The sequence below is a fragment of the Rhipicephalus sanguineus genome, chromosome 3 (assembly GCF_013339695.2).
Source record: "Rhipicephalus sanguineus isolate Rsan-2018 chromosome 3, BIME_Rsan_1.4, whole genome shotgun sequence".
Lineage (NCBI taxonomy): Eukaryota > Metazoa > Arthropoda > Arachnida > Ixodida > Ixodidae > Rhipicephalus > Rhipicephalus sanguineus.
The window spans coordinates 130679531-130704856 of NC_051178.1; the positions used below are offsets into that span (position 1 = coordinate 130679531).

The 25326-nt window shown below is 47.7% G+C and overlaps 1 protein-coding gene across 1 annotated transcript in view; it reads right to left on the minus strand.

Moving 5' to 3' along the window:
* The window catches only part of LOC119385849 (cyclic nucleotide-gated cation channel alpha-3), a 19432-nt gene extending 2102 nt beyond the window's left edge, over nt 1-17330 (minus strand). Inside the window, exons 1-4 of the mRNA XM_037653221.1 lie at nt 17228-17330; nt 3262-3555; nt 1952-2154; nt 178-492 (exon numbers count right to left, since the gene is read on the minus strand). Of these exons, the coding sequence (XP_037509149.1) occupies nt 178-492; nt 1952-2154; nt 3262-3555; nt 17228-17330 (915 nt within the window). The remainder of the gene's footprint in view (nt 1-177; nt 493-1951; nt 2155-3261; nt 3556-17227) is intronic.
* Nucleotides 17331-25326: the final 7996 nt, after the last annotated feature.

A 25326-nucleotide genomic window follows, 5' to 3' on the forward strand; every position in this document is an offset into this window, starting at 1 on the left:
CGAGCAGGCAGGCGAGCAAGCGAGCGAGAGAGAGAGAGGCAGAGAAGCAGGCGACAGGGAGAACAGTAAGCCTAAGAATAAGAAGAGGATTGAGTGGAAAGGGTGTGCCGGTGTAATAATAATAATGACGGTATAGTATGTGTGAGGGGGCATGGTGACGGGTCCTACTTGACGAACTCTGTCGAGCGCGCCCAGATTGTCGGCGAGGCCGGCCTCGTAGCGTACGAGGGGGCTCCCCTCATCGCGAGGGGGCCGCGTAGCGCGCGGCTGGGGTCGCGAAGCGGAGGAGGAAGGATGTTGTTGTTGTAGTCGCTGGCCAGCGTTGACGAGGAGAGGAGGAGGGGCGACGCGGGCGCGTCCAGCGGAGTACGGAGCCCGCGAGGAACTACTTTTGCGCATCGGCTCTCGCTTGTACTTCTCCAGCCGCTTGACGGCGATCGCCTCGAGACGCACCCGGGCGGCGGGGTAGTCCTTGAGCACGTCCCACATGTCCTGCGGGAGAGAGAAATCGAAACGAAGTGAAGTCGAACCTTCGAGCCATTGCATCAAGGATTCTAAATTGTCCTGGCAAGAATCTCGCCTATAGCTTCTAAAGATCAGCACGTTCGTCTTAAGAAAACCGTCGTTCATGACTGCATTTTAGCGAAGCAGATATACTGGCGAACAACAATTCGACGAATGATCCTAAGTTTGCCTGCCAACATTCTCGCCGAGCCAGCTCTCACCTAGCTTCCGAAGTTCGGTGCACTCGTCTTAAGCAAGCCGTCTGTCCCGACTGCATTTTATCGAGATATATGCTCTGAGAAAGATGGAGGCTTGTAGTGACAAGAAATGGTCGAACAAAAAATCTCGCTGAGCCATCGTTTCGACAAGGACTCTGTCTAAAGGTTGGCTACAGCGATTTTTTCCCCCGACTATTTCTTGTGACTGCATTTTATGGCTTAACATGATAAACTTCAAGTGAATACGTATACGGTGGTCAATGAAATATACTGAAGATATAAAGTTTTTCATGCCTCCGCTATGGCTTGCCTTATAGGGCAAGCCGTAATTGAGTCTCAGTAATAATTCTGACCACTAAGTTTTTTTTTTTTTTAACTTGCAGCGGTACCTTTTTTGTAAAGGAGCGTTTTGCCATGTCGTTCTCATCTAACTTCATCTGCCTCAGCCGGCGTCGAACTGGTGACTTCCTGTTCAGCCTCGTAGCGGCATAGCCACTAGGCTACCACAGCGAGTGAGTGGGAGCACTAGGGAGTGAAACAGCGTTCTAAGGAAAATTAGAGATGTTTATGCTGCGACTTACTTCTCATATTACAATACCATTTAAAAAAGATGCCTTACAATATACACCTTACGCACAAAGAGCAGACAACCCGCACTACCTCGAATAAGGCACATCCCCAGAGCTAATCACGCCAATTAAGTATTTCAACGACAAAAGTGTCTTCGGGAATAATGAACGTATCTGTTGAAGATATGTGTTTATGCAGCATCATGTATGAGCCAGTTGAGTGCCAAAGATTTGACAGATCAATAGTAAAACTTACCTGTAGGCATCGACAGCTTCAAGGAAATGTGGCTAGTTGATAAAAAAAAACAAGTATGGGCAGTAGATAACATGGCATACACTACTTTAGCTTTCCCCCAGCACTCATCTGTCTTTTACTCTATCCGGACAGTTAATAGTGCGAAAAAACCAAGTGGTGACGACAACGACGCACGGTACCAGCACCGTTTCGACCCCCTGTTGTTCTTTCGCGCTGTTAACTCTAGGTATAGATCACCAACCAGTGCAGTCAGTCGCCTTACAAATTTACTCCATTTATGTGTGTTGTTTCTTCGCGGTGCCCTTTAATTATGCAACCATAGCAACTAGCCCGACTTTCCACCCTACGTTTGCTAATTGGGTGCTTAGTTCACTGAACAAGATAGACCTCCAAAAATGCAGTACCTGCTTGTAGAGGCAGAAGAGGTCCGAGTAGCCGACGGAGCGCACCGAAGCCGTGCGGCGGTTGCCGGCCGTTCCCATGTTGAGGATGGAGATCTCGCCGAAGTAAGAGCCCGCGCGCAGCGTCGCCAGCACCGTCTTGCCGTTGTCCGTGACCACTTGGAGCCGGCCGCGGTTCACGATGTACATCTCCTTGCCCACTTCACCTACAAGGCGAGAACGAATCATTGAACTACACCTGCGTACAACTGTCAGCGAATGTTTCAAAGTCATTTCACGTGAGAATGAAGCGTGCGGGCCCGGACGTATCAAGTGTACCACATTTCTCTTTAAAAATGTATCCTTCGACTACAAAACGAGATAAGTGCATTTCTAGCAGCTAAGAATATCAGATGTCGTTTACGTTAAGAGTGGTTTACGTTTGTACTTTTGCTACTCGATGTGGTATCAGATTTTCCCTTCCAAGAAATTATGCGTCACGAAAAAGAACGCAAACCCAGAGACGAGAAGTGTATGAAATATGGCGTTAAGAGTTATTCACGTTTTTATTTATGGTACCTAACATGATATCAGATTCTCACTTCCAAGAAAGTATGCACCACGAAAAAGAAGGCAAACTGAGGAGAAGAGAAGAATATCAAATATGGAAGTGCTGAATGTAAAATTAAGCAGCAATGGAAAGCGACGTAAGATGTGCGAAACCGCTGTCAACATTTTTTCTTTAGTTGCACGTGTTGAGGCAAAAAGCTGCGTTTTTGCACATCACGAAATGTCGTCGCTTACTACATTCGCATCTGCAGCGGTCGGCTCTGTAACCTAGTCACAGAAACGTAACTCTTAGAGAGAAGTGGTAAGGGCAAGTCCGGGAGGCTGACGAGACTGAGATAAGTCGGCAAACTTCATCTGAGAAAAAAAAAAGAACGTTATTAGTTCAGAGAAGGCCGAGGAAAGTTCAAAGTCTGCTCGAAAGAAAGAAATGCTCGTTTGGCACGGTGGGGAAGTGCGAATGGATCTTCTCTTTAGCACTATAGGTTCTATCGCATAAGGTAAACTGCTCAGTAGCACAGAATGAAATGACAACAAACTACTCAAGAAACGCGACTCTCATTCACGAGAGAGCTAACTTGCCTTTGTTGGTGCCCACATAAGGAGGAGTGCCGTTCAACGTCATGCCATAAATAGTGCAACATTCCTTCCAAATATTGAATGCTATTTAAAACTCGTTCATAAAGACGCCGGACTTTGATTCATCGCACGAGTATGCTTACGGCAGTGTGCGCTACATTTGTGACGCATTGACGCCATGGCCCCACCTTTCCTGCAGATGTAGTCGCCAGGGCTGAAGAGGACGGGTCTCAGGCGGAGCACCAACTCGCATAGGAAGCCTGCCTCAGTGTTCTGGAAGATTTCGACGCGCTTGAGCGTGTCGAGGTGAACGTGGATGGCGATCTCAGCCTTGAGCTTGTCGGGCAGGCATCCCACCGAGCGCTCCTCATCCGAGCACTTCTGCGTCAACCAGAGGTAGTCGAACCACCGGATCACCTTGTTCTGCAGGTGCTCCGGCACGTGACGCATCCGCATGTACGTCTTCACCGCATCCAACTTGGCTGCAACACACAGCAAAGGAGGCAAGGGAGCAGTCTCTTAGGCTCAGTCGATTGTATTCACTGTTTTAAAACATACGTGAATATGTATTGGTGAGCTGCAACGTCGTCCGCAGAACACGCGCCACTCGTCACCTTGGCTGCGAGTGGCGCTGGCTGGCACTCCCAACGCGCATAAATACCCAACAGAGTGGACGATGCAGTACCCTCCTTCGTAGCTCAATCAGAAACGTAATTCTAAGGTTCTTGGTTCGGATCCCACCGACAGAAAGGGAGCTTTTTCGACCACTTTAATTCCTTTCAATTTAGGTTATGACCATTGCACTATCCCGCTGAAAAAAAAAAAAAATAATAACCCTTATGCTTTCCTTGGCTTAATTGTTTGTTGGTTTCATTGGTTGTGACTGATAAAGAAACGAGCTTCTCGAGAAATTCCTCTTTTTTTGTGAGTGAATGTGTACTAACCACACACCTGATAATGCCTGAGAAGGCCGAAAATGCGGTCCTGTTGGTATGACATACTGCAAGTAAAGCGCAAATTACACAAAGACAGTGGGAGGCTAGCCCACGTGTCGTGTTCTTTCTCTCTCGGACTTCTCGAGCTTAATTATCTCTCCGTGGCAGCTGTCACAATCGCGTCGCTTCGGAAGTCACAAACGGATGTGGCCGCCGTGACTTCATTGATGGAGGTCGCAAGCATGTAGACGTTAGTTCAAGGGTCCTATCGAATCTCTTTCGTACTTTCTTATTTCCCAACTGCCTCCCCGGTGGCGCTGAGCCGTGTTCTCTTATGACCTGCTGTAAATAGCGCCACCTTTCTCCTCCTAACGGCAAACGCCTCCTCACTCTCGCTCCTTCCTTATGTTCTTGCGCTTTCAGAGAAGAGCAGCACGAGGCATGCGCTTTAAGAGATACCGCGCATAGGATAAAATTCGAAGTAGAAAAGTGGGCAGTTTGTTTTTGTTAGAAGTACCATCTACGAACACTTTGTGCGAGGTGCCAGAATTTCAGAACGAAGCGCCCGAATACGCCTCATCTGAAAACTAGGACTTAGCTCCAGCTCTTAACTCGCTACCGAAATAATAATAATAATAATAATAATAATAATAATAATAATAATAATAATAATAATAATAATAATAATAATAATAATAATAATAATAATAATAATAATAATAATAATATCTGGGGTTTAACGTCCCCAAACCACGATATGATTATGAGGGACGCCGTAGTGGAGGCCTTCGGAAATTTCGACCACCTGGGGTTCTCTAACGTGCACCTAAATCTAAGTACACGGGCCTCAAACATTTTCGCCCTCCATCGAAAATGCAGTCGCCGCCGCCGGGATTCGATCCCGCGGCCTTCGAGCCGGCATTTGAGCGCCATAAGCACTAGACCACCGTGGCGTGGCTCGCTACCATTTTTTTTCGCTACCAAAATCATTCTCTTTATCTGGCACTCCTGTAGCCTAATGCTTGAACGCTTCCTCAAAGACTGAAATATGATGGCACAACTGTGAATGTAAGCAGAGTAACGCGACGCCATTCAAAACGCAAATACCGCACCAGACGTGGATATTCGCGTCAAAGACGCCGTCACAAGGAAGTATTTGTATTGTTTTGTGATTGTTCACAACTTAACGACGTCAACTATTCTGCAAGAGGAGAGGATTACCCGGCGCCACACAGTCACCAACATCTCCTTATATACAATAAATAATAATAATAAAACTAGCAGCGGTGGTTAGCGTTCAGTAGAGTTGCTGTAGCTGTGAAGAACCTTAAGGAAAAGGTTTTTCAACGTGTCGGGAACGCATATACGTAAATATTGGGGTGCAGTGGCAAGGAGCTCTGCCTAAAACAACCTGCCGACAGAGTCAAATGAAGAAACGTGGATAAAGAGTCAAGACCGAATTCGTATTGTCACCTAAACTGAGCATTTCCTCTGGCATCATATCTGTCAGTGGCACGCCACATTTGTTGAATCGTTTAAAGTATCACCACAATAAATGAGTAACGTCACTGAAAAGCTGCTACGAAGCCTTCCTAAGTACAACCATAATTGCAGGGGTTCTGCATGCTATAACCACGATGTATGCTTACGTGCCACGTTTCCAAACACTATAAGTGCCATGCAACGCTTGTACCATTATCTAATGTTGGGTTTTTTTTTTTGTCGTTTTGCTGGCAGCACGATAACTAGCTTTGATTACCTACTACCCGGGCTGTCTAAACAGCTGGACTGCGTTGATACCAGAAACACTAGCGACGTGCCCATTTGGACCCGTGCCTGTAGCAAATATACAGGCGCGCACAATTATGCCGCGTCGAGAATCTTAATTGAATCACGCCGTGGCGTGGCCAACTCGCCGAGCCGTGGCCGCTTATTGAAGCCAGTCGTCACACTCTCTCTGCGTGGTCTGCATCGTTATTATTATTGAATAAATAAGCATGAAGAAACACGCGAAGGACAAAGTGGAAACATGGAGAGGGAAGACCGATGAAGATACGAAGAAAGGAGGAAATAAAAAAAATAAATGAACAGGAAAATCTGTCAAAAGGGGAATAGGAACATGAAAATAAAGTGCTTAAAAAAGATGTTGTACAGTACGCTCCTCCGTTAACTGGAACACTCTAATGAGCACATTTCATATTGACTGCCCCTTAACTGCGAGCGGTCGTGGAAACGTAGTTTCTGCACGACACCAGTATGTCAAAAGGAGTCAGAACTGTCAACTACCAGAAGTCCTATGCAATTATAAGGCATAATGCTTTTGCAGGAGAGCCATATCCGGACATGCCCTACACGCTAGTGCTCCCTTTAGCACTGGACCCGTCTGTACATAGGGTGGGGGGGGGGGGGGGGCAAATCACATTACTGAAGGAATGTTAGCAGTGCACGATGGGCCTGGTCGCGTAGGAGGCCACACCCACTCGAATATAGGCAGTTGTCGAGGGTTGTATACATCGTTCCAAGTATACTATATCCCTTAGTAGCAATTAGCGCGGCGTGAGGAATGCGGGACACTCCATGTTGAGGTGTTTTAGTGCCTCAGCCATACGATGCTGACGACAGGCTGTCCCCACGTCCTTGTCGGTATAAGCGTTCGCGCACCAGTAGAGAGCCAACCCTTAACTTCGTAAATTTCACGGTCGCATTATTCATGCCTTGACTTTGCAAAGCTTGCAAAATCAAGGTACGAATGATGCAGCCATGTTCAATCTGTGGACACTCAAGGGGTTACATATCTCTGCGCACTGCATCTTGCACAGCGCAACGACAACGAGAGAAATAACCATCGCCGTCCTTTAGCATGAACAAGATGATAGCCGCTCAGGCAATTTCTTCTGCTTTCGCTAAGAAGAAATTTCCGTGAGCTTAAAATTTCTCGCACATTGTATTGAGCGCCTGGAACCTAGACGCACACGTTCGATTATTTAGACTTGGCACCCCACGTCGCAACTCTCATGCGTGTAGCCAGTGGATTACCTTCTAGCGTTCCAGCTTTTATGTTCTGTGCAGCATAGCTATAGGTCAGTTGATCGAATCCCATTGCATGACCTACAAACACAGAGCAGGTGCACGTTTCCGCGCACGGCTATCAACACAGCCCACTGTTCCCGAAACGAAAAAAAAAAGCGATAACGAAGTCATCGAATTCCGTCGCACCCGAAATTCGTTTAGTAATGAAACCACCTAAAGTGGCTGGCGTGGTCGAATAACAGCCGAGGAGCCGGGCCTCTACCAAACTTACCAACAACCCATTCCAGCCCTTACTCCCAATTCCTTTAACACCCTTCAGCCCGTGTCTCCGACATAACGATGCTTGCACCTCGTTTCCCAGCGTCGCAGAACTCGGCGAGGAAACATGGCTCTGCCTCACGGACACGCAAGCAGCGGTTGTGGCAGCCTCGACGCCTGCACTACGAACTTTCCCGCGCGATGGGAATACGGCACCATTCGGGGTTGTGCAAAGATTGCGATTCGAGCAAGCGGCGCGAAGCGCGCTGACCCAGCAAGTCAGAGTAGCCGTGCACGGCGAGTGCTTATGCAAACGAGCGCGCGCTGCAGCCGGCCAGATTGCCTCATTTGTTCGCGAGAACTCTCGGCAAGAGTATCGGTAGCGCAGTGATCAAGCGAAAACTACAGACTAACGGCTCGCACAGAAAAGAATAAGGTCCTATGCTCCGCTCGCTGGGGCAAATTAGAATAATCTGACGAAGCTGTGTATATTTATGGCACGGGCCGCCGGGTCCCTCGGAGCCGACGGAGCACGGATTGCTTTTCTCCCTCCAGATCGCCGTAGTAGTCACATGGGCATCGCCGCGTGTTCTACATTCGTGTTTAATTAACGGCAATGTCATTAGCGCTGCGTGCTCTCTGTTCGCTCCGCAATTATGCCCGTGCCCGTGCCTAAAATGTGACTTTTCTGCCTGATTTTCTTATCGTCTCTGCGTGAGTGCGCGCATTAGCAGGAACTGAGTTCGAGTCTACAAACTGCTTGTTCATACTCGAATGGCTCACGCGCTATAGATGTAAGCGCGCTCAAGGAAGCTTTTTTTTTTTTTACGGTGCTTCCGTCAGAAGGTTAATAGGTTTGTTTCTGCCTCATTGGCAGAAGTAGGCCTTATAGGAGCGGTGACGGCATACAGATTCTTGCCGAGGTCACAGGACGAGTTTGAAAGCTTTGGAATGTCCGTCCTTCATATGTTACCCAGATGCATTGCAGTGTGTTTCCTGCATGTGCGGGTGCTTTTCTTTGTGTGTACTAATAGCAAAACGAAACACATATGAAAAATGTTGTCAAGGGTTTAGCCGCAACGAGTACTCATCTCGCTTTAATTGAAATAAGGAAATGAAAGTATTAAAGCATTTACGTTTTTTTTTATTGTTAGCGGAATCTACAAAAAAAGAAATTACCACTCGTGGCATAGAGCTCTATGGCACTACTCCAGCTACAGTCGGATACAACTTTAGAAGTCCGCGGCATTTCCTCCTCAAAGGCGGATGTGCACAAGCCTGCACCAATGGGTGCGCACTCCAGACTGACGTCATGAGCCGGACGGCCGGTGTCCCCGCCTCCGGAGAACATTGCTGGTTGCATGAGCGGGACTATTTCTTTAGTCGTGGAGGCGATCGGCTGCAGTGCTTCGGTCGTATGGGCGGAGCCTCTCCGGACTTCCTAAGTTGTATCCGGCTGTAGGGTACATTAAGTAACGATGAATGTTTGAACGATAAATAAACGTGCTTGCACTACGAATTCACAATATTCCAGCATTTAGTTTTTAACCAATAAGTGCTTGGCGCACATAGCAGTTTTACGCATTCGAGCCGGTGCGGTCGTAGGGTCATACCATTTAATAGATAACTCTTTAAAAAACACAGATCGGCCTTGTCATAGCGCACAAGTATGTCATCCCTTTCGAAATAAGGTAGACGTTCAGGGGAAGATTGAGGCTTCAGGAGATGAAAATGCTTGGAGAGGGGATATCACTAGAGTCAACGTTTCGACAAGTTTTCTTGTCTTTCGTTACCTCAGTCGTCAGCTGCTGCATTGAAGAAGACAAGGCAAATTGTCGAAACGAAGAAGACAAGACCACTTGAGATACCACCTGCTCAAGGATGTTTCACATTTTCTTCGAGTATTCCGACGAGTGCTGTATTCCACAGGCACTTTTAAACGTTTTGTTCAACGTTAAAGAAAAGCTGGTACATGTCGCTACCCTGAAATAGAGAGAATATTATAGAGAAGCACCAAACTAAATTCCTGGCATTATCATTACAAATAAGGTTAACTGGTATCTGACTAATCTCCCTACTTTCCCCCCTCTCTCATGTAGGTTTAACTGTTAATCGTGACGTAACTGCCGAGCATGACATGGTATTGATGCCACAACCTACGAGTCGTGTCATACACTCCTACCCTTCCATGAAGAAAAAAATTTTTTTGCTGGCGTTTTCTTACTTTTTAACAAGACCCATTCGGTGGTGAATCTGAGGTGCTGCGCCAAGAACATAATATCGCTAGGTGCGGACGCCTTAACATGTAAACGAGAAAGGAAAAAAAATCTAGTAGATGTTTGACCTCTATGCTATGCGTTGTTTAAGAGCCATGAAAAGTGGTAACAGGACCCTATTTTGTCGTTCCGTTTTTTCGTACGCTTCTGCGAGAAGTTCTTTGGAAGCAGGCAATGTGTGCATTCACGAGATCGGCGCAGCAGTACAGGCAACGGCACTTATGTTGCGTGTCCACCATACTTTATTTTTTTTTTCGCTCCCTAGCGTTCAGAGAAAACTCTCCGGGCGGTGTCAGCGAGGGCCGGAAACTATTTAGAGGCAAGCGAAAGCACTTGTCCAGAAATTCTGGCTTCCGCGATGCTCCTCGTCGGGAAAGGAAGGAAAATGCTACACTTATTTTTATCTGTAGTCCGCGAGAGGCCCGCTTGAGGATGTCGCTACTTCCTGTCTGGGAGACCGAGGAGCCGCGCTTGAATGTCGACGTGGAGGACCCGATCCCGAAGGAGGGTGGTGGGCGAGAGACGAGGCGAGCGAGAGGAGATAGGGGCCATCGCTGAACCACCGAGATGTGGAAACAACTTGATTAAAAATGACTGTGTGTACCATGTAGCGAACGCCGTCTATTTATTTATTTACTTTTTGGAGCCACATCGGAAACATAAACGGTTTTCCAACGTCCCCACACTGATATATGATACTTAACCCTACCCTTACAAAAACATCCTTCCAGTCATTTTCCAACACAGGCTCGAGCAGCATTCCTTTTCCTCTCTTTTTTTTTCCTTTTTTTAAAGAAGGAAGAAAGAAAAAAAGGGGGGGGGGGGTTGATTTTTGGAAGTTTCGACTTTTCTGTTTTCTCTCTCGTCAACGTTTCCTCGATTATAACATATAAGGGGTTGTTCCTTCTTAGATTTTCTCTGTTTTTTGGTATTACGCTTCGTGTTGCGATTTTTTATTGCGTTTATTACGTCACTTTATGATGTGCTCCACTATCTTCGTGACGATGCCTCATGTGCTATGTCGATTTCTGTGACTCTCGCCTCGTTGGAATGCTGCTTTGACTAAAGTTTATTCTCGCTCTCTCTTCTTGTTTAGCCATGACCATTAAAAAAATCACAGATAGGCATAAGCGATCACACAAACTATTGTCGTTCCAAGACGAGTTGTGTATTTCCATCGTTCATGTATTTTGTTCTGAAATATTGACGTTTCTTTCAACGCACTTGAGTGACTGTACCTTGCTTAGCTAACATACATCTTGCGCTCAATGCATCTGCACTGGGCTGCTTGCAAATGCAGTGGCAAAAAAAAAAAAATTGTAGCTTGCTCCAAGTTGCGCAAGGCTGGTTGACAGCAGCACTGGTGGGCATCTAGATGGTCGTGGCTTGACTAGGCATTTACCCTCTCCCTTCTTTCTTTTAGATGCGAAGTATCTTAAGGCGGAGCTCAATCCGGTGGTGGTGGTGTGCGGCGTGACCACCCTTACTGCGCATGCGCATACCCTCTCCACTCACCCTCTCCCCCGGCTCTCCACTTTCCCTCTCCGCTTCCCCTCTCCGCATTCGAGAGGAGTGACCTCTCCATAGACCTCCCCCTCTCGCGCGCCTTCCCCTTTGCACTCTGCAGTCCTCTGAAACGCGGCCTTGATAGACATGCCGAAATTCTCTCCTGCGCGTTTGAAGGTGGGTAACGCCATGGAGAAGCGATGAGCTCGAGCACATGCGCGACCCCAGAAGAGCCGAGAAGCTTCTCTCTCCTCTCCCACGCTGCCCCCCTCTCGCCCGCCTGTCAATTAGACCGCGTTCCCGCTCGCCCTGTGAGAATTAACAGAAGAAGGCTAATAATCAGGCTAGATCTGGCTAAGATACGACGCTAACGCGTATCCTGGCGTAGCCCTAAGCCACTTCGCATTTTTTTCCACGACGTATTTTTTCGAGGTCGGTAGCATGCCCAACGAACGCTTAGACAACGAACGCGATCGTGCAAGTGCTCAAATGTAGCGGCAAAAAAAATTCGCATCGCCTCATGGTCCCCTTTAGCGGGAGATGGTGTAATTTTTTTCATAGCCCTCACTATACTATACTATACTATACTATACTATACTATACTATACTATACTATACTATACTATATTATACTATGGATGGTTATGCGTGCTTTCTCTTATTTCTTTCTTTCTTTCTCTCTCTCTGTACGCGTTCTCCCCACCTCCTTTCACTTCTCCTCACCCTCACATCCCTTTCTCCCCTCCCATGCTATACTATACTACACAAGGCTATGCTATGCTCTGCTAGCGTGCTTGGATAACCTGGTGGTTACGACGCTCGCCTTCGGATCGTGGGGACACGATTGAGCGCGTGCCAGTTCATGATGATGATAATTTTCTATCTACGACACACGGCATGCCTCGACCTTAACAGCCCCGCTATAAAGAGTAAAAGTCACAGAGACGACTATTCTAAGCTTGAGATGGAGTAAAAACAACAAAAGGTAATGTGTAAGTACGCTCCATAGCCCACAAGAACTATGTAAAGTTGAAGAATTCTGAAGAACTTCCAATAATTTTGAAAATTACGCCAAGCTCCAATGCATGGCGCAGAGTTGTCACAGATAACATTGATAACTTAACAAAGGCTAGCATGATTAGAATGCATAGTTCGGTTAATCAGTTGGGTTTAGGAGCTTGCTTAAAATCTGTAATGTCCCACATACAAGAATGTAAATCATAAAAACTAAATAACGAAGTCGTGAGTCCCGCCAAGTTTTTCAAAATGACACGAATGATTTTCCTGTCTTGTGTTTGTTTCTATGACCCCCTTTCTCCTTCTTTTCGCTGCAAAAAGGTAGTGCGCGCCTAGCGTGTTTTAAAGCTGCGTGGCTTTCGTTCTTGCCCGCATCGCTCGTTGTTCGCGTGTGGCGGCGTACTCGTCTCGGTGTGCCCGTATAGCAGGCAGCGCCCGCACCTAGTCCACTGTTGGAGCTGTCGTGTTTCGCGCACCCGCTGTGAAATATGCGCTGTCTCCTTCCTCCCTGATTGTGACGAAGAACACCCCCACAAAGACGGCACCTGCTCGCGAAGTGCAGCTCCATCCACACTTCCACCCACCTCGTCGCGATGGCTGCCACCACCATCACCGCAACCTTGGCGGCACGAGAAAGGCTCTACGGGACCGAGTTCAGCTACGGTACGTGGAGTGGGATGTTTGATGATGCGATGTCAGAAGAAAAGTTGGAGACCCACGGGCGAGAAGCAGCTCTTTCCGAGTTACTTTAGATTGAAGAATGCGATAAGAAAGGCGACAAAAAAAAGTTGGTCCAACAGAACGATGCAGAGACATGGAAAACAAACGTGAAGATATGATGTGAGAAGGAAATAAAGAAAGTAAGATGGAATCAAAGAGAGGAAGCAACACAATAAGAGAGTTGGCGAGTTTTGAGATTTATTTAGCGAGTATCGCTGGTTTCCATTCGAGGCTATCGGCGAAAGTGAAAAGGGGCGAAATGAATAATTGGTAACTTTTCTGAGATATATCGAATTCGCAGTGAATAATACGTATAACACAGGACACACATGCATAATCAAAGAGAGATATGGAGAGCATGCAAAAATATTCCGCAGAAACTCCCCCATAGAAAACTGCTTGATAGTACGCAGGCGTAATTTTGTAATTGCATTATTTCATCAGCATATGGCAACGCTGACCGCGGCCCGACATTAGCCGTATCATAGTCAACTGCACTATCCCACTCAGCACCATTAGCCAACACTAGCCAACATTACCCATCATTAACTGGCATTAAACAACGCTAGTCAAAATCACCCTTCTTTTAGTCAACACTGGTAGACGTCAACTAGGGCTACCAACTGTTGGTAGCATGCGTATAAATGTGGTGTCGATGTGCCCCCTGGATGGATTGCTGCTTACCGTCTTTTCTTTCTTATTTTATTCGCTTAATTTTTTTTTCCATTGTATAGGGTAGCAAACTGACGCTCGTCTGGGAGCGGTGAAGTTAAGTACTGCGTCATGAGACTAACGAGCGCCGATAGGAAGCGATTTGGTGGCGACGCAGTCCGCGTGCCTCGATTATTGCCACCATACCTCTATGCCATTGAAGGAACGCTGGCGGCGCTGACATCGAGAAGACGCCCGATGCGCAGTTACGTGCTTTGCCTTTAGCGCCGTGTTAGCGTGTGACGGCTCGTTGTCAGGGTGGTGCGGCTTCCATATACACAAACGGTGTTTCTCTGCCACCTACTGATTCGTGTGCGATATCACCGCCTAAGAAAACTGCTGCAATAAGCGCTGCAGAAAAGAAACGAATCGAAAGGCTTCACGCGTTCACGGCTCAAGCTGCGAACCTCTGCCTCCCACGCTCCTGAAGCGCACTGTGGTAGTGTATGCATGAGCACAGGCGTAGGTTACCCTATTGCTGGGGGGTGCGCACCTCGCCGTTTCTCTCCTCAATCGACGACGCTTTGAAAGAGTGCATATCGAGTACCAGCGTATATTATGTGCTTGTCGATGCCCTCTTTGCGCGGAATTCACCATATGCATGCAGTGTCCAGGTATATGTTGACTTCAGCTACCACGAGGGTTCAATCTTGATCATAGGCCTCAGTCGTCGGGATAATGTGCCACTAGGCGTAAACGTGGTTGCAAAACTCCAATAAGTAGTGTACAGGCTTTCATATATCACTACACAACAAGCACTACTTCTGTGAAGACACGTTTTCACTATACCGATTGCTAGGACAGAGGGATCAGCCGTATCTTATTTTTTATACATTGTCCCACTCACAGTCAGAATGCTGGCCTAATTTGTGTCTTAAAACGAAACTTTATTTAAAGCTTTATCGATTCCAACATTCGGTTATTCGGGATTTTGAGGGCTGGGGAAAAAACACCTCTTCACTGCCTCGACTTGGACCATAACTCGACTTGGACTGTTCTCTTGGACCATAAGCCCGTACAAAACGGCAGGGATAGGCAACGTACAGCCCAATGAAACAATGCACTGATATCTAATCGCAGCAGTCTTCCATATATCTCAACTGCGTTTACGTTCCCTTATCTTTCTAATTGGATCTCTCTTTAGACAAATGCCATTATTTCATTACATTCGAGTTCGGGGTAATAACCCTCAGCAATGCTAACATTTTTTAAAATGATCTGTGTTCCTTTGCCTCATGTGCTTTCATGTTCAGTATTATCTTCAAACTTGCGGTCTTTCATTTCTTATTTGTAGAAGGAATAAACCTCTCAACCGCGGCGCAGGTACAGAATTGAGAAAGCGTGTTCCTTTGAGCCGTTCCGCATTTGTGGCTCCTGCGTGAATCCTCTGAACAAACAACTGGGGCGGATTGTTTGGCCTCCTAAATCGCTGCCATCTGATAAGTCAGCGGTCTGCGAGTAATCTGAGGACACACACGGCTTTCGAGCCTAGCTGGATCGTCCTTTGCGGTGAAAGTGGGCATCGTGATCCGGATATTTTGAGGCATTATATTTTAAAAAAAAAATAAAGAAAAGAAAGCTGTAAAATCAACTTTGGTTGTAGTGGCAACAAGCTTTACTCTTATAAGCGTTACGGAATCGCATTTCGCCATGCTGCAAAAAAAAGCCTTTTTTTCTGCGAGCGTATAATTCGTTCATTCATTTCTGTTTAATTCGAAGCCCTCGTGGCTATTTACTCTTAAAGTCACATCTTTCTTGCCATGAAAAGTTACCTAAATTATTTGCTTTATACCCGGTTTTGCCGAAAGCCATTACTATAAGTGGACAAGAATTTGAAGAATTTTAGTTACCCATATTAGCTGCATCTGCACACATACCTAAATAAAAAGAAATGATAAATAAGAAAGCGACTGTATTTAACATACGGAAGAACCGAAATGATGTAATGCCAAAAAAAGAATCTAACAAATAAAATCCATAAAAAGATGCGGGTCCACTCCTTCAAGGCGCCCTTCCATTTGCTGTCCCATTCAGTCCTCGTGTTGGTTACGGTCATTTCTTCTTTTTGTTCCGGTTGAAACATCGTTATTTCTCCCTCTCTCTCTCCACGTTGCCTCGCTCGACCTCACGATAGCAGGCAAAGGCGGAAACCAACGAAACAGATCGGGTTCGGCCTCTTATCTGCACTAGGTTAGACCATGACGTGCGGGTCGCCATGGAAACGGAAAGAACCGCGGCGGACGATCGACGCCCGCAAAATCGTATGAAACCCAAAGGAGAAAATGACGAAAGAAAGAAGATGAAAGAGGGACTCGCCACTATTTGTCCAGTGGTAGCAGGCTGCGAGTGGTGCGTTGTCTTTCAACTTTTTTTTCTCCTGATACATATGTTTACGTGAGCTCTTTTCACCGATGAGTTTCAACTCAAGCAAATGCTCTTATGCTTACGGTGAGATTAATCAGATATACCCCAGAAATGTGGTGCACAAAGAAAGTATCGTGATAAACAATGTTAAGTGACAGCTTCGGACGATATGATACAAGAGCGGTAGTCGCAATAATAGGGAGTTTTAGCTTGTAACGTGTCGCGTGCTGGCGTGCCTAGGCACCGACGACGACGAAGTCAGCGGAGGCGCGTGCCAGGCGAGCGCATGGGCCCTCGAATAAAGAATTGGTTTTCGTACGTCAATGTAGCAGCGTCGTTCTTCTTCTACCTCTCCGCTACAGTGGTGACCCGGACCATGGAACATTCCAGAAGCTTCCACCGGGAACTCGCACCGAGTCGACCAACCTCTGATCCGCCTATCTCCATGGCGCGACTACCAGATGAAGCTGCGGCGCACTGCATCTTGTTACCACCACCATTCCCCGATTTTTGGCCAAGATGTCCAGCCATCTGGCTTATCAAGATGGAGGCTGGCTTCTACCTGCGTAACATCGTGTCGTAGCAGGACAAGTACACCATCACGGTAGCTATGCTTCCTCCTGCTCTGCGATGCGTTGTGCCTCCTCCAGGGCCGCACGCATACGACCAACTTCGAGGGTTTGTTCTAGCCCTACCGCAACCGGCAGCGCCACGTCACATACTTCCTGCCGCGCTAAACGTAACCACAGAGCCATCGCAAGACATCGCTTTCGACGCGGCGCCCAGGACGACACTGTGCACGTCACGTGCCACGACTGAGTATCGCCTGCCGCCAACTGTTTTGCCTGCCACTCCTGCCATCGCCGACGAACAGCCTCTGGTACAGTGGCCAACGCCTGTGGACACCTCGGTGAGCATGACGGCATCAGCGCCTACTGATCCTGTGTGCGACACCTAAACCAGCGCTGCTTGTCACGTGTTCGCTGACACCACGGGTGTCACCCTAACCGAGGTACCTCAGACTGTCCCGACCACGCTGGTTGGTTTCGAACATCAGACTGTCCCGACCGCAGATCCTGCCCAAGCTGTCGAGCGGCAACGCAAACATGACGACGCCCACGCCGACCGCCACCACCTGGTCCCAGTCTCCCCGGGCGGACTAGCACAAGGCCACACCTGGCAGCCCAACCCTGGTCATCCCGCAGAATCTGGGGCCAAGGCCCTACATCATTCTGGCGCCGTCGCGCATGATGCCGCCCCCCTCGTTTGTCATAGTCCCGGGATAGCCCCTGCAGACAGGCCATGCTGCACGTGCAGACAATGCTGGCCCAGCCCACGCTGGGTGCGTTCCCGACAGACCAGCACCAGTGCCTGGTGTAGATACCGACGTTCACCCAGCCGCAGATACGGGCACAGGACCACCATCATCACCACCATCATGGCACCCTGTCGGCGCCCCTCATCTCGACGGGCGGCAGTATGGTGTCCTCTGCGCCCGCTGCCAACATCGTCAGCCACCATCCCGTCATGACCCCCACAACGGTGTTGCATACGGCGCCACCGCAACATCTCCCCGTGTCTGTCTCGGCGCCCATGACGTCGGCGACGATACACCACAGGCCACAGGCGCCTACTACAACGGCGCCACCAGCGGCGGAGAAGCCCGTGAAAGCGCCCACGGTAGACCGGGCCGAGTAGCTGAAGGAGCATGGACTCACTCCCCAGCAGCGCATACAGTTTTTGCTGGCACACGGTCGTAGCGTCGTACTGCACCCTCACGTAAGCACCCTGTACTCCATGACTGCGCCGGCCCCTTCCCCGGGACTGGTGGCCACGACGGTCACGCCCACGTAGACGAGCGCGCCCGGTGCGACCGCTCTCTCGCGGACCCACTCGGCCCTCCTGGAGCGTCTCTCCGCAGCGCCGCCCGTCAGCGGAACGGCTCGCAAAATCCACCAAGTTTCTCCAACCGTCCTCTGCGCCACTCTCAGCCCCGACCCCTGAAAAGAAAATTGAGCGCCCTTTCGCCACTCCGTTTTACCGACCAGGACTGTATAAAGGACGTTCTTTGCCTACGACTCCGTCTATACGGCGGGGGGCTCTGTCGCGTGCTGGCGTGCCTAGGCACCGACGACGACGAAGTCAGCGGAGGCGCGTGCCAGGCGAGCGCATGGGCCCTCGAATAAAAAGTTGGTTTTCGTACGTCAATGTAGCAGCATCGTTCTTCTTCTACCTCTCCGCTACAAACGTATACTTCTTTACGTTACCGTGTTACCGGATACTGGATGGAATCTGCGCATGCGCGAATCTTTACGGAACGTAAAGGTTTACGGAACGTAAACTACTCACCGGATAGGCTTTACGTTTACGGCCCTATCTCGCAAATCCACCTTCGTTCGTGGCTACTTGCGATATACGCTTCGCGGAGACTCCAGCCGCCGAGTCAAAATAAGCCGAAGTGCGAGCGCCACTTACGATCACCTTATTTCAGCCGGATTACCGAGGCACCGAGGCTAGAGCGACGTAGAATACCGAATCCGCAAACGTGGGAGGCCTAAAGACGCTGACAGGCTAGATAGGTGGCGCCATCTAGTGGGGCCAAGGTGTACCAGGCGAGCACAAAATTGTTATTGCAGAAACATCGGGCATTCTACTCCCAATGTAAATGCCTTGCAGCGGCATTATTACGAATGAGTTGCCTTTTTAATCATTTTTTCCCCTCAAGAACACTAAGCGGAAACAAACGTGTCCATGATTGTGGTTTCGAGAAGCGTCACAAGATGTCGACATCATCGCCCGGTAACCTGGTATTGCTACACCCCTTCGCTATCTAGTACACTCTACCTTCGCTTATACCGGGATACTGCACACGCTAAAAACCCCTCTTATAATTTTGCCGCAGCGTAATTCAATATTATCTCAATTAAATGTAGTTTAAATGCTGTTATCATCATCATTTAGTGGTTTGCGCAAACGTAAAGGTTTACGCACGTACGTAAAGGTTTACGTTTGGGCAGCTAAAAAACTGTACTGAAACTCGAGTTCCGGTAAAACGGTAAACGTAATCCGGTAACGGTAGCGTAAAGAAGTATACGTTACGAGCTAAAACTCCCTAATAGCGAAGGAACCCGTTTAAATGCATATAATCCGAATGCGTGACTTTCACGAACTTCTTGGGGAGCTATACACTCTTGGGCAAAGATTTTACTGTTGCCCCTTAAGTGCACTCTATATTTCAGGTTAATGATAATATCTGGTGTTTTACGTGCCAAACCGCGATATCATTAGGAGACATGCCGTAGTGGAGGGCTCCGGAAATTTCGATCATCTGGTGTTCTTCAACGTGCCCTCACATTGCACAGTGCACGAGTCTCCAGCATTTTACCTCCATCGAAGTGCGACTGCTGCGACCAGGATCGAACCCGCGACCTTAAGGTCAGCTGCCCAGCACCGTAACCACCTTACCACCAAGACGGACTCTATATTTCAGCTTTTGACTATTCTTTGAGACGTGGAGGGGCTTATAAGGCGGCCGCGAAATGTCACAAGGCTAAGCTTTTTGAAGGTTTATCAGCAAATCCATAACAACCTTAGTCCTAAATTGCGTTGTTGAATATGGGCTACAAATATCCAGCACTGCATTAGTTGTGATAGTAAGAAGTATTATCATCTTGATTTTAGCACAACAGATAGGGTGAAGGTATAGGGGTGTTTAAGAAACAGTGAAAACCAAGAACAGTGACCACGACGTCAAGTCCGCTATGCTTTCGAGCTTTATAAGTGAAGGCCCCGATGTAGAGCAGAATGCAACAGAAAGAATGATACCGGATAAAAGAAACAGCAAAGCAGGTGGCGAGCCGCTAGACAGACATTGCGATTCAATTATTCCGTGGTGTTTTACCGTCCCGTTGGTTAGCCTTTCCAGGTTGTCTTGGGGCCGCTGTAGACAACCTTTTGGCCCCTTCGGCACGATTAGACTTCGAGTAAATTCTTAATCGGGGAGAAGAAGAAAAAGCCCGGCAAGGCGTCGTGAAATATTTACGACGTGCGCCACGTTAACGGTTGGGAGTTTCGTTGCGGTAGTTCGAACTCGACCTAACGGTGGTATCGCCGCGGAACGCTGACCAGCTAGAACACAACCAGGAACGAAGAAGAAGCGAAAGTACCAGCCAGAAGGAAAGCTATAGAACGCGTACGGCTGGATGGGAGAAAATAAACCGTCGCAGCGAACCATACAAGGACTACAACGGATAAAATCAATCCAAAAGAGGTGGCAAAGGAAGACAAGCGCAGGGCGTACTTTATGACCCGTGGCAGTAAGGTAGAGAAGATGAAGAAGAAAATAAAGATAAAGAAGTTCATAAGGAAGTGAAACAAGCTCCCAGGGCCGTGCCCGAAGAAAACGACAGACGTAAATAATGGCGCTGCTGTTCGGCCCGTCTTGCTCGCCGTGTGTCTAACAGGTACAACACACCGCAACGAAAGCTGCTGCTGCTGCTGTTCGCAGCACTACGCTGTCGTCGGCGTGTCTCCTATCAAGGTCGGATGGGCTTCGTCCAACGCCTCAGTTGGTGCCTGCCGGCTGCGCGGCGTTCGTTTCTGGCACTTGCCCTTTTCCTTTTTCGCTGTTTTTTTTCTTCTTTTTATTCTTATCTTCTCCTTATTGCTGGCGTCTTCTCTATACTCCTGTCATCTTGTCTTCATCTGCTGCCGCCCGGTGTACCTCTCCTTGCCCTCCATCTCCTCAACTCTCGCGTGTCCACCCAACCTCCTCATCTTCCTCCTTCCATTTCTTGTAACCGTGTCTCGTCAAACGAGCGTAGGGCGTAGGTGGCGAGGCTTTACTTAAGGACGCCGCGACGGCGGCTCCCTTACGAGGTACACGCTAGCAGCGCCGTCTTGCGGTTGTTTCTCGCTGCCTCCGTGTAGTAGCAGAGTAGCAGTATAGGGTGCCCCCCTTTACTCGCCTTGCTTCTTCCTTTCCGTTTCCACGTCATCTATCCCTTCTTCTCGCTCGCTTGTCACGCTGGACTGCCTTGAGGGCAGGCAGCGCGAGGCACAGCAGCGCCGATGGGAGAACAGCCTCGTCACGGTGCCATGTCGCTTGTTGCGGTTGCCAGAGAGCAACGCGCAACGGATGTGCTCGGATGACTTCCTCCGCGCTTTCCTCTTCTTCTTCTTCTTCTTTTATATGTATTTATTAGCTCTAGCCGCAGTCGTTCTTGTGTATACCGGTGTTATTTTTACAGCGGGCCTGCTGTCACGGCAAGGAACAAAACAGCGGCCGGCCTCCGGGCGCACACGTATACGCCTGTTGCGCCGAGTAACGATCGCCGAGATGTAGCTAGCTCATATAACATGTCGTGCACGTACAAAGGAAATAAAAGCGCAGTAAACGTAGTTTGGAGCGTTGTAGTTTTGCCTCGCGCGGAGCACAAGGAGATGCGAATGGGCTCCCAGCGATAAGGAGGGGCGTGCGTATTGTCCACCTTCAGAAGTGGTCGACTCGCTAATAATAGTTAGTAACCCACCACGGTGGTTATGGTTTTTGACTGCTGACACGAAGGTCGCGGGATCGAATCCCAGCCGTGGCGGCCGCAGGCGAAATGCTAAAGGACTGTGTGCTTAGATTGAGGGACACGCTAAACAACGCCAGGTGGTCGAGATTTCCTGAGCCCTCCTCTACTGCGTCCTTCCCTTCCCTCCTCTCTATTTTTCATCCTTCTATTCCCCTTCCCCGATCCCCCAGTGCAGGGTAGCCAACCGGAAGTTTTAATGGTTAACCTCCCTGCCTTCTCCATTTCCTATTTCCTTCCTTCCTACTCTGACTCGGTTTGTTACCCGCAGGGGCTGCCGTTCAGCTCCAAGTGCACGATGACCATACCTGCGCATATGTTGAGTTCCCATCGCATGCCTGTACCACACGGGCGTTGAATTTGTAGCTACATTTATTAGCTGTATTCTTCTAAGCAAACCTGCTTTTACTTCAAGCCACCACAGAGAGAGAGAGAGGGAGAGAGAGAGAGAGAGAAAGCCCGTTATTACTAACAGCGTGTACGTAGGCGCCTACGTGCGTCTTTGTATATTGAAGGGCATGCGTGTATAGGAAGTACATCGCAGCCGGAAGGCAGGAAGGGAAAAGAATAAAGATTGTCTTGACTGTTACGTCAAGTTGTATACTGTATGTACTGTGGGTTAAATTGTGATTAGAAATTTGGACCCTATGTACTTTATGTTTATGGAGTCTATGTACCCCAAGAGCTAAGGAGTAGCCGGCGCCTTATTTGTGCGCCAACATCTCTTTACATCATGTCAATAAAAAAAAAAACAAATATAAGATAGAACTTACTGTCTATATCACAACTTTTAAAACTTATGGTCTATATCATAGTCATTAAATTCATCTCTCCTGTAAATACCACGCGTCAGCAATGCAGCTCGCGACGCATTTCGTTTTGCAGTGGAGCCAGTGTTTTTGTCAATTTAGGGCATACGCATCTCAGTGCCGTTTCCTAAAAAAGGAAAAAAAAAAGAAGCGCATTGGCTTCTCCGAAATTTATGTCGTCCATTAGATGATTCATACATGCGGTATACACGTCTCAACTAGAACCTTTAAATAACGTTTGCGCTCGTAAAATTTGCCCACTCATGTGTTAGTGTGCGTCCATATACATGCGTTTTTTTTCCTTCCTCGTTTTTATTTTCTTCAAGCGAAAGCTGTTTTTTTTTAATGGCTCTCTCCACTATAGTCCTTGTGATGTCAGCCACTAGCGCTGGTGTTTGGTAGTATCCGTCTCAGAACACCAAGAGTGCTTTGCAAAAAGAACACACGACAAAAATCATGGTGATTTAAGCGGATTTAAGCTACCGAACCTAGAGCACGGCAGCCGAGCGTTCTGACTCTAAACAACTCCGTCTAAGTTTCGACAGAGCAAACTAACGTCCCTGGAAAAAGCGATCTTGCTTTTAGCGGCTAAGATTGGTTAACGTCACGATCTGCAGCTTACCTATACGGTAGCATTGAAAGTTAAAAAAAAACGCAACAATATAAGTAAACATATTTTAAATCTCGGAAAAACTATAACCTTCCTTTTTTCTTCCAGCTTATATAGATACTCTCCTCCTGCCTACGTTTCCCCCAATGTGTATGGAATCTTGTGCGCCGTCTAACTCATCCGTAAGCGGGGACGAATATTTGGATAGCATTTTTGTCGAAGAAGTGGTCGCAGACACATAAACGGTGATGACCGCCGCATTCCCGCTCCGAGAGTCTCCCCGGCAACTTCTTCTTGTGTGTTTCATTTAAAAGCGCCCTCAAATCTTTCCCAGTGGTTTCCAAAAGCGACCCCAATGAAGCCCTATAACAGATACTAGTAAAATAAAGAATTATCGAGAGCGCAGATACTGAAGGCTTGTTTGGTCTCTCTCTAAACTCATCCGGGGAGGTCCATTTCGTTTCCATAAACTTTAAACTCGAGTCTATCTAGAGGGCTTAGTTCTCAGCGTGCAAGTTTGCGTTCTCTTAATTGGCTAAGCTGTATTGTGTAGCTCAAGGTTTACTACTACTAACATCAACAATTTTAAGTTGTTCGCTTCAGCAATCTGCAAAACTGATCAGAGCGCTAAATGAATTGGATTTTTCCCTAAAGTGCCCAGGAGTAAGAAAACATACTCTTAGTTTGTTAAATATTCACACCAGTATGGAAGGATTTTAAAATAGCCACATAAATCTCGACGCATAAGTATTTATAAAATGAATAAATAATATTTGTGCCTAACATTTCGCTCATTGCCTTCTCGCGTACTACTTTCGCCTATATACTTGAAATTGGTAAGTGAGCATAAGTAAATGATGCACATTAAATTGACATGCGCGTAAACATAGTTGTCACTCACTTCCAAAAACACCTTCCTCGCCTGTCAACATCTGCAGCAGAATAAAACAATACGTTCTTTCTATGGAGGCTACATCACACGAAGTTTAACAACCAAATATTTCAGAAGTTTGAGCTCGCTTTCATGGAAATTTTCCGATAATCTGCACAGACAGGAAAACATCTAAAACGTAAGTGCGTCTGAGCGGAGTAAGCCTTGAAATATGCCCAGATCTGGAAATATGTGCTTGACAAAACTTGCAAAACAAAACTTCCTTGCAAAGCAAAACTATACTGCAAAGTAACACAGGTATCCGCGAAGTGTTTATCATAATCATATGTCTCTTAACCTCATTAGAAAACTACTTATTTCAATTAAATCACGAACTTATGTCGTTATTGTCCAATCGATAGTGGATTCAAATAGCTTGCTTATTTAACTGCCATACGACCAGTATCAATGCAGTTTCGAAAATTGCTTAGCGTACAAACGCTGCGCAGCATCTACGCAGGTAAAGAACGCTACTATTCATCCTCCGGTATCAGCGGTATTTGCAATTAGGCATTACCTGCTACATAACGTGTTTCTTAGTACAACACATGTGGGCAGACCACCCAAAATGTTTGGTGTTTGGCGACAGCTAGTGCTTTCTTTTCATAAAGAGAGTGAGATAAGCGTTAAAGAAAGGGAGAGAGAGAGAGAAAGAAGGATAAAAGAAAGGCAGGGAGGTTAACAGGGCCAAGCCACGTAGGCTACCCTGCGTTGGAGAAGGAGGGACGGGAAGAAAAGTTTGATTATAGAAAGGCCACTGTTGTTGCCGCGCACGTGCTCTTTTGTCGAGCACGTCGTGCACTTCTGTGTCGACGTTCTCTGTTGTGACATCGTGCTCTTTTGTGCTCTTCTGTGATGTCGAGCACTTCTGTGCTCGACGTCACAGACGGCCAATCGGTCCCGTCGCGGAAATTACAGTAGCGCTTTCGTTGCTTCATGAAACTTGGATGCGCGGTCCCATCAGACCAAAATCATATCGACGGTGAAGCCATGATGCTGCTCTTAGTGTTCTGAAGTAATGGACTTTTGAAAGCTACTGAGAACTGGATGGATGGCACCTAGCGTTACGTTCCCCTGATGAGTGACGTCAGTATTCGACAGTAATGAACACTTCGTCCGTTCCTTATATTGACGGATTGACGAAAATAGATCACTCGTCGCCATGGTCAGTGCTTTAGTGAAGCCTATTCATGTGCTCCTGAGCAAGATGGAGACAACGATAACTCGAAGCGCGCTGCACAACCAGCGTTAAAGACTTTCTACAGCCTTTTAAAGGTTAAAACTATAGATGACCGCAGTCCAGGCCCGTAGCCAGGAATTTTTTTCCGGGGGGGGGGGGGGGGGCAGCAATGTCGAAAACGTTAACTATTTGAGAAGAACGCCTATTTTTTTTATTTATTTTTGGAAAAAACACGCACTTCACCAAATTTCGGGGGTGGGGGGGTCTATACGGACCTGCCGCAGTCGTACGCTACGCTCGTGATGTCCGTCCCCGAATGCTCGGAACTAA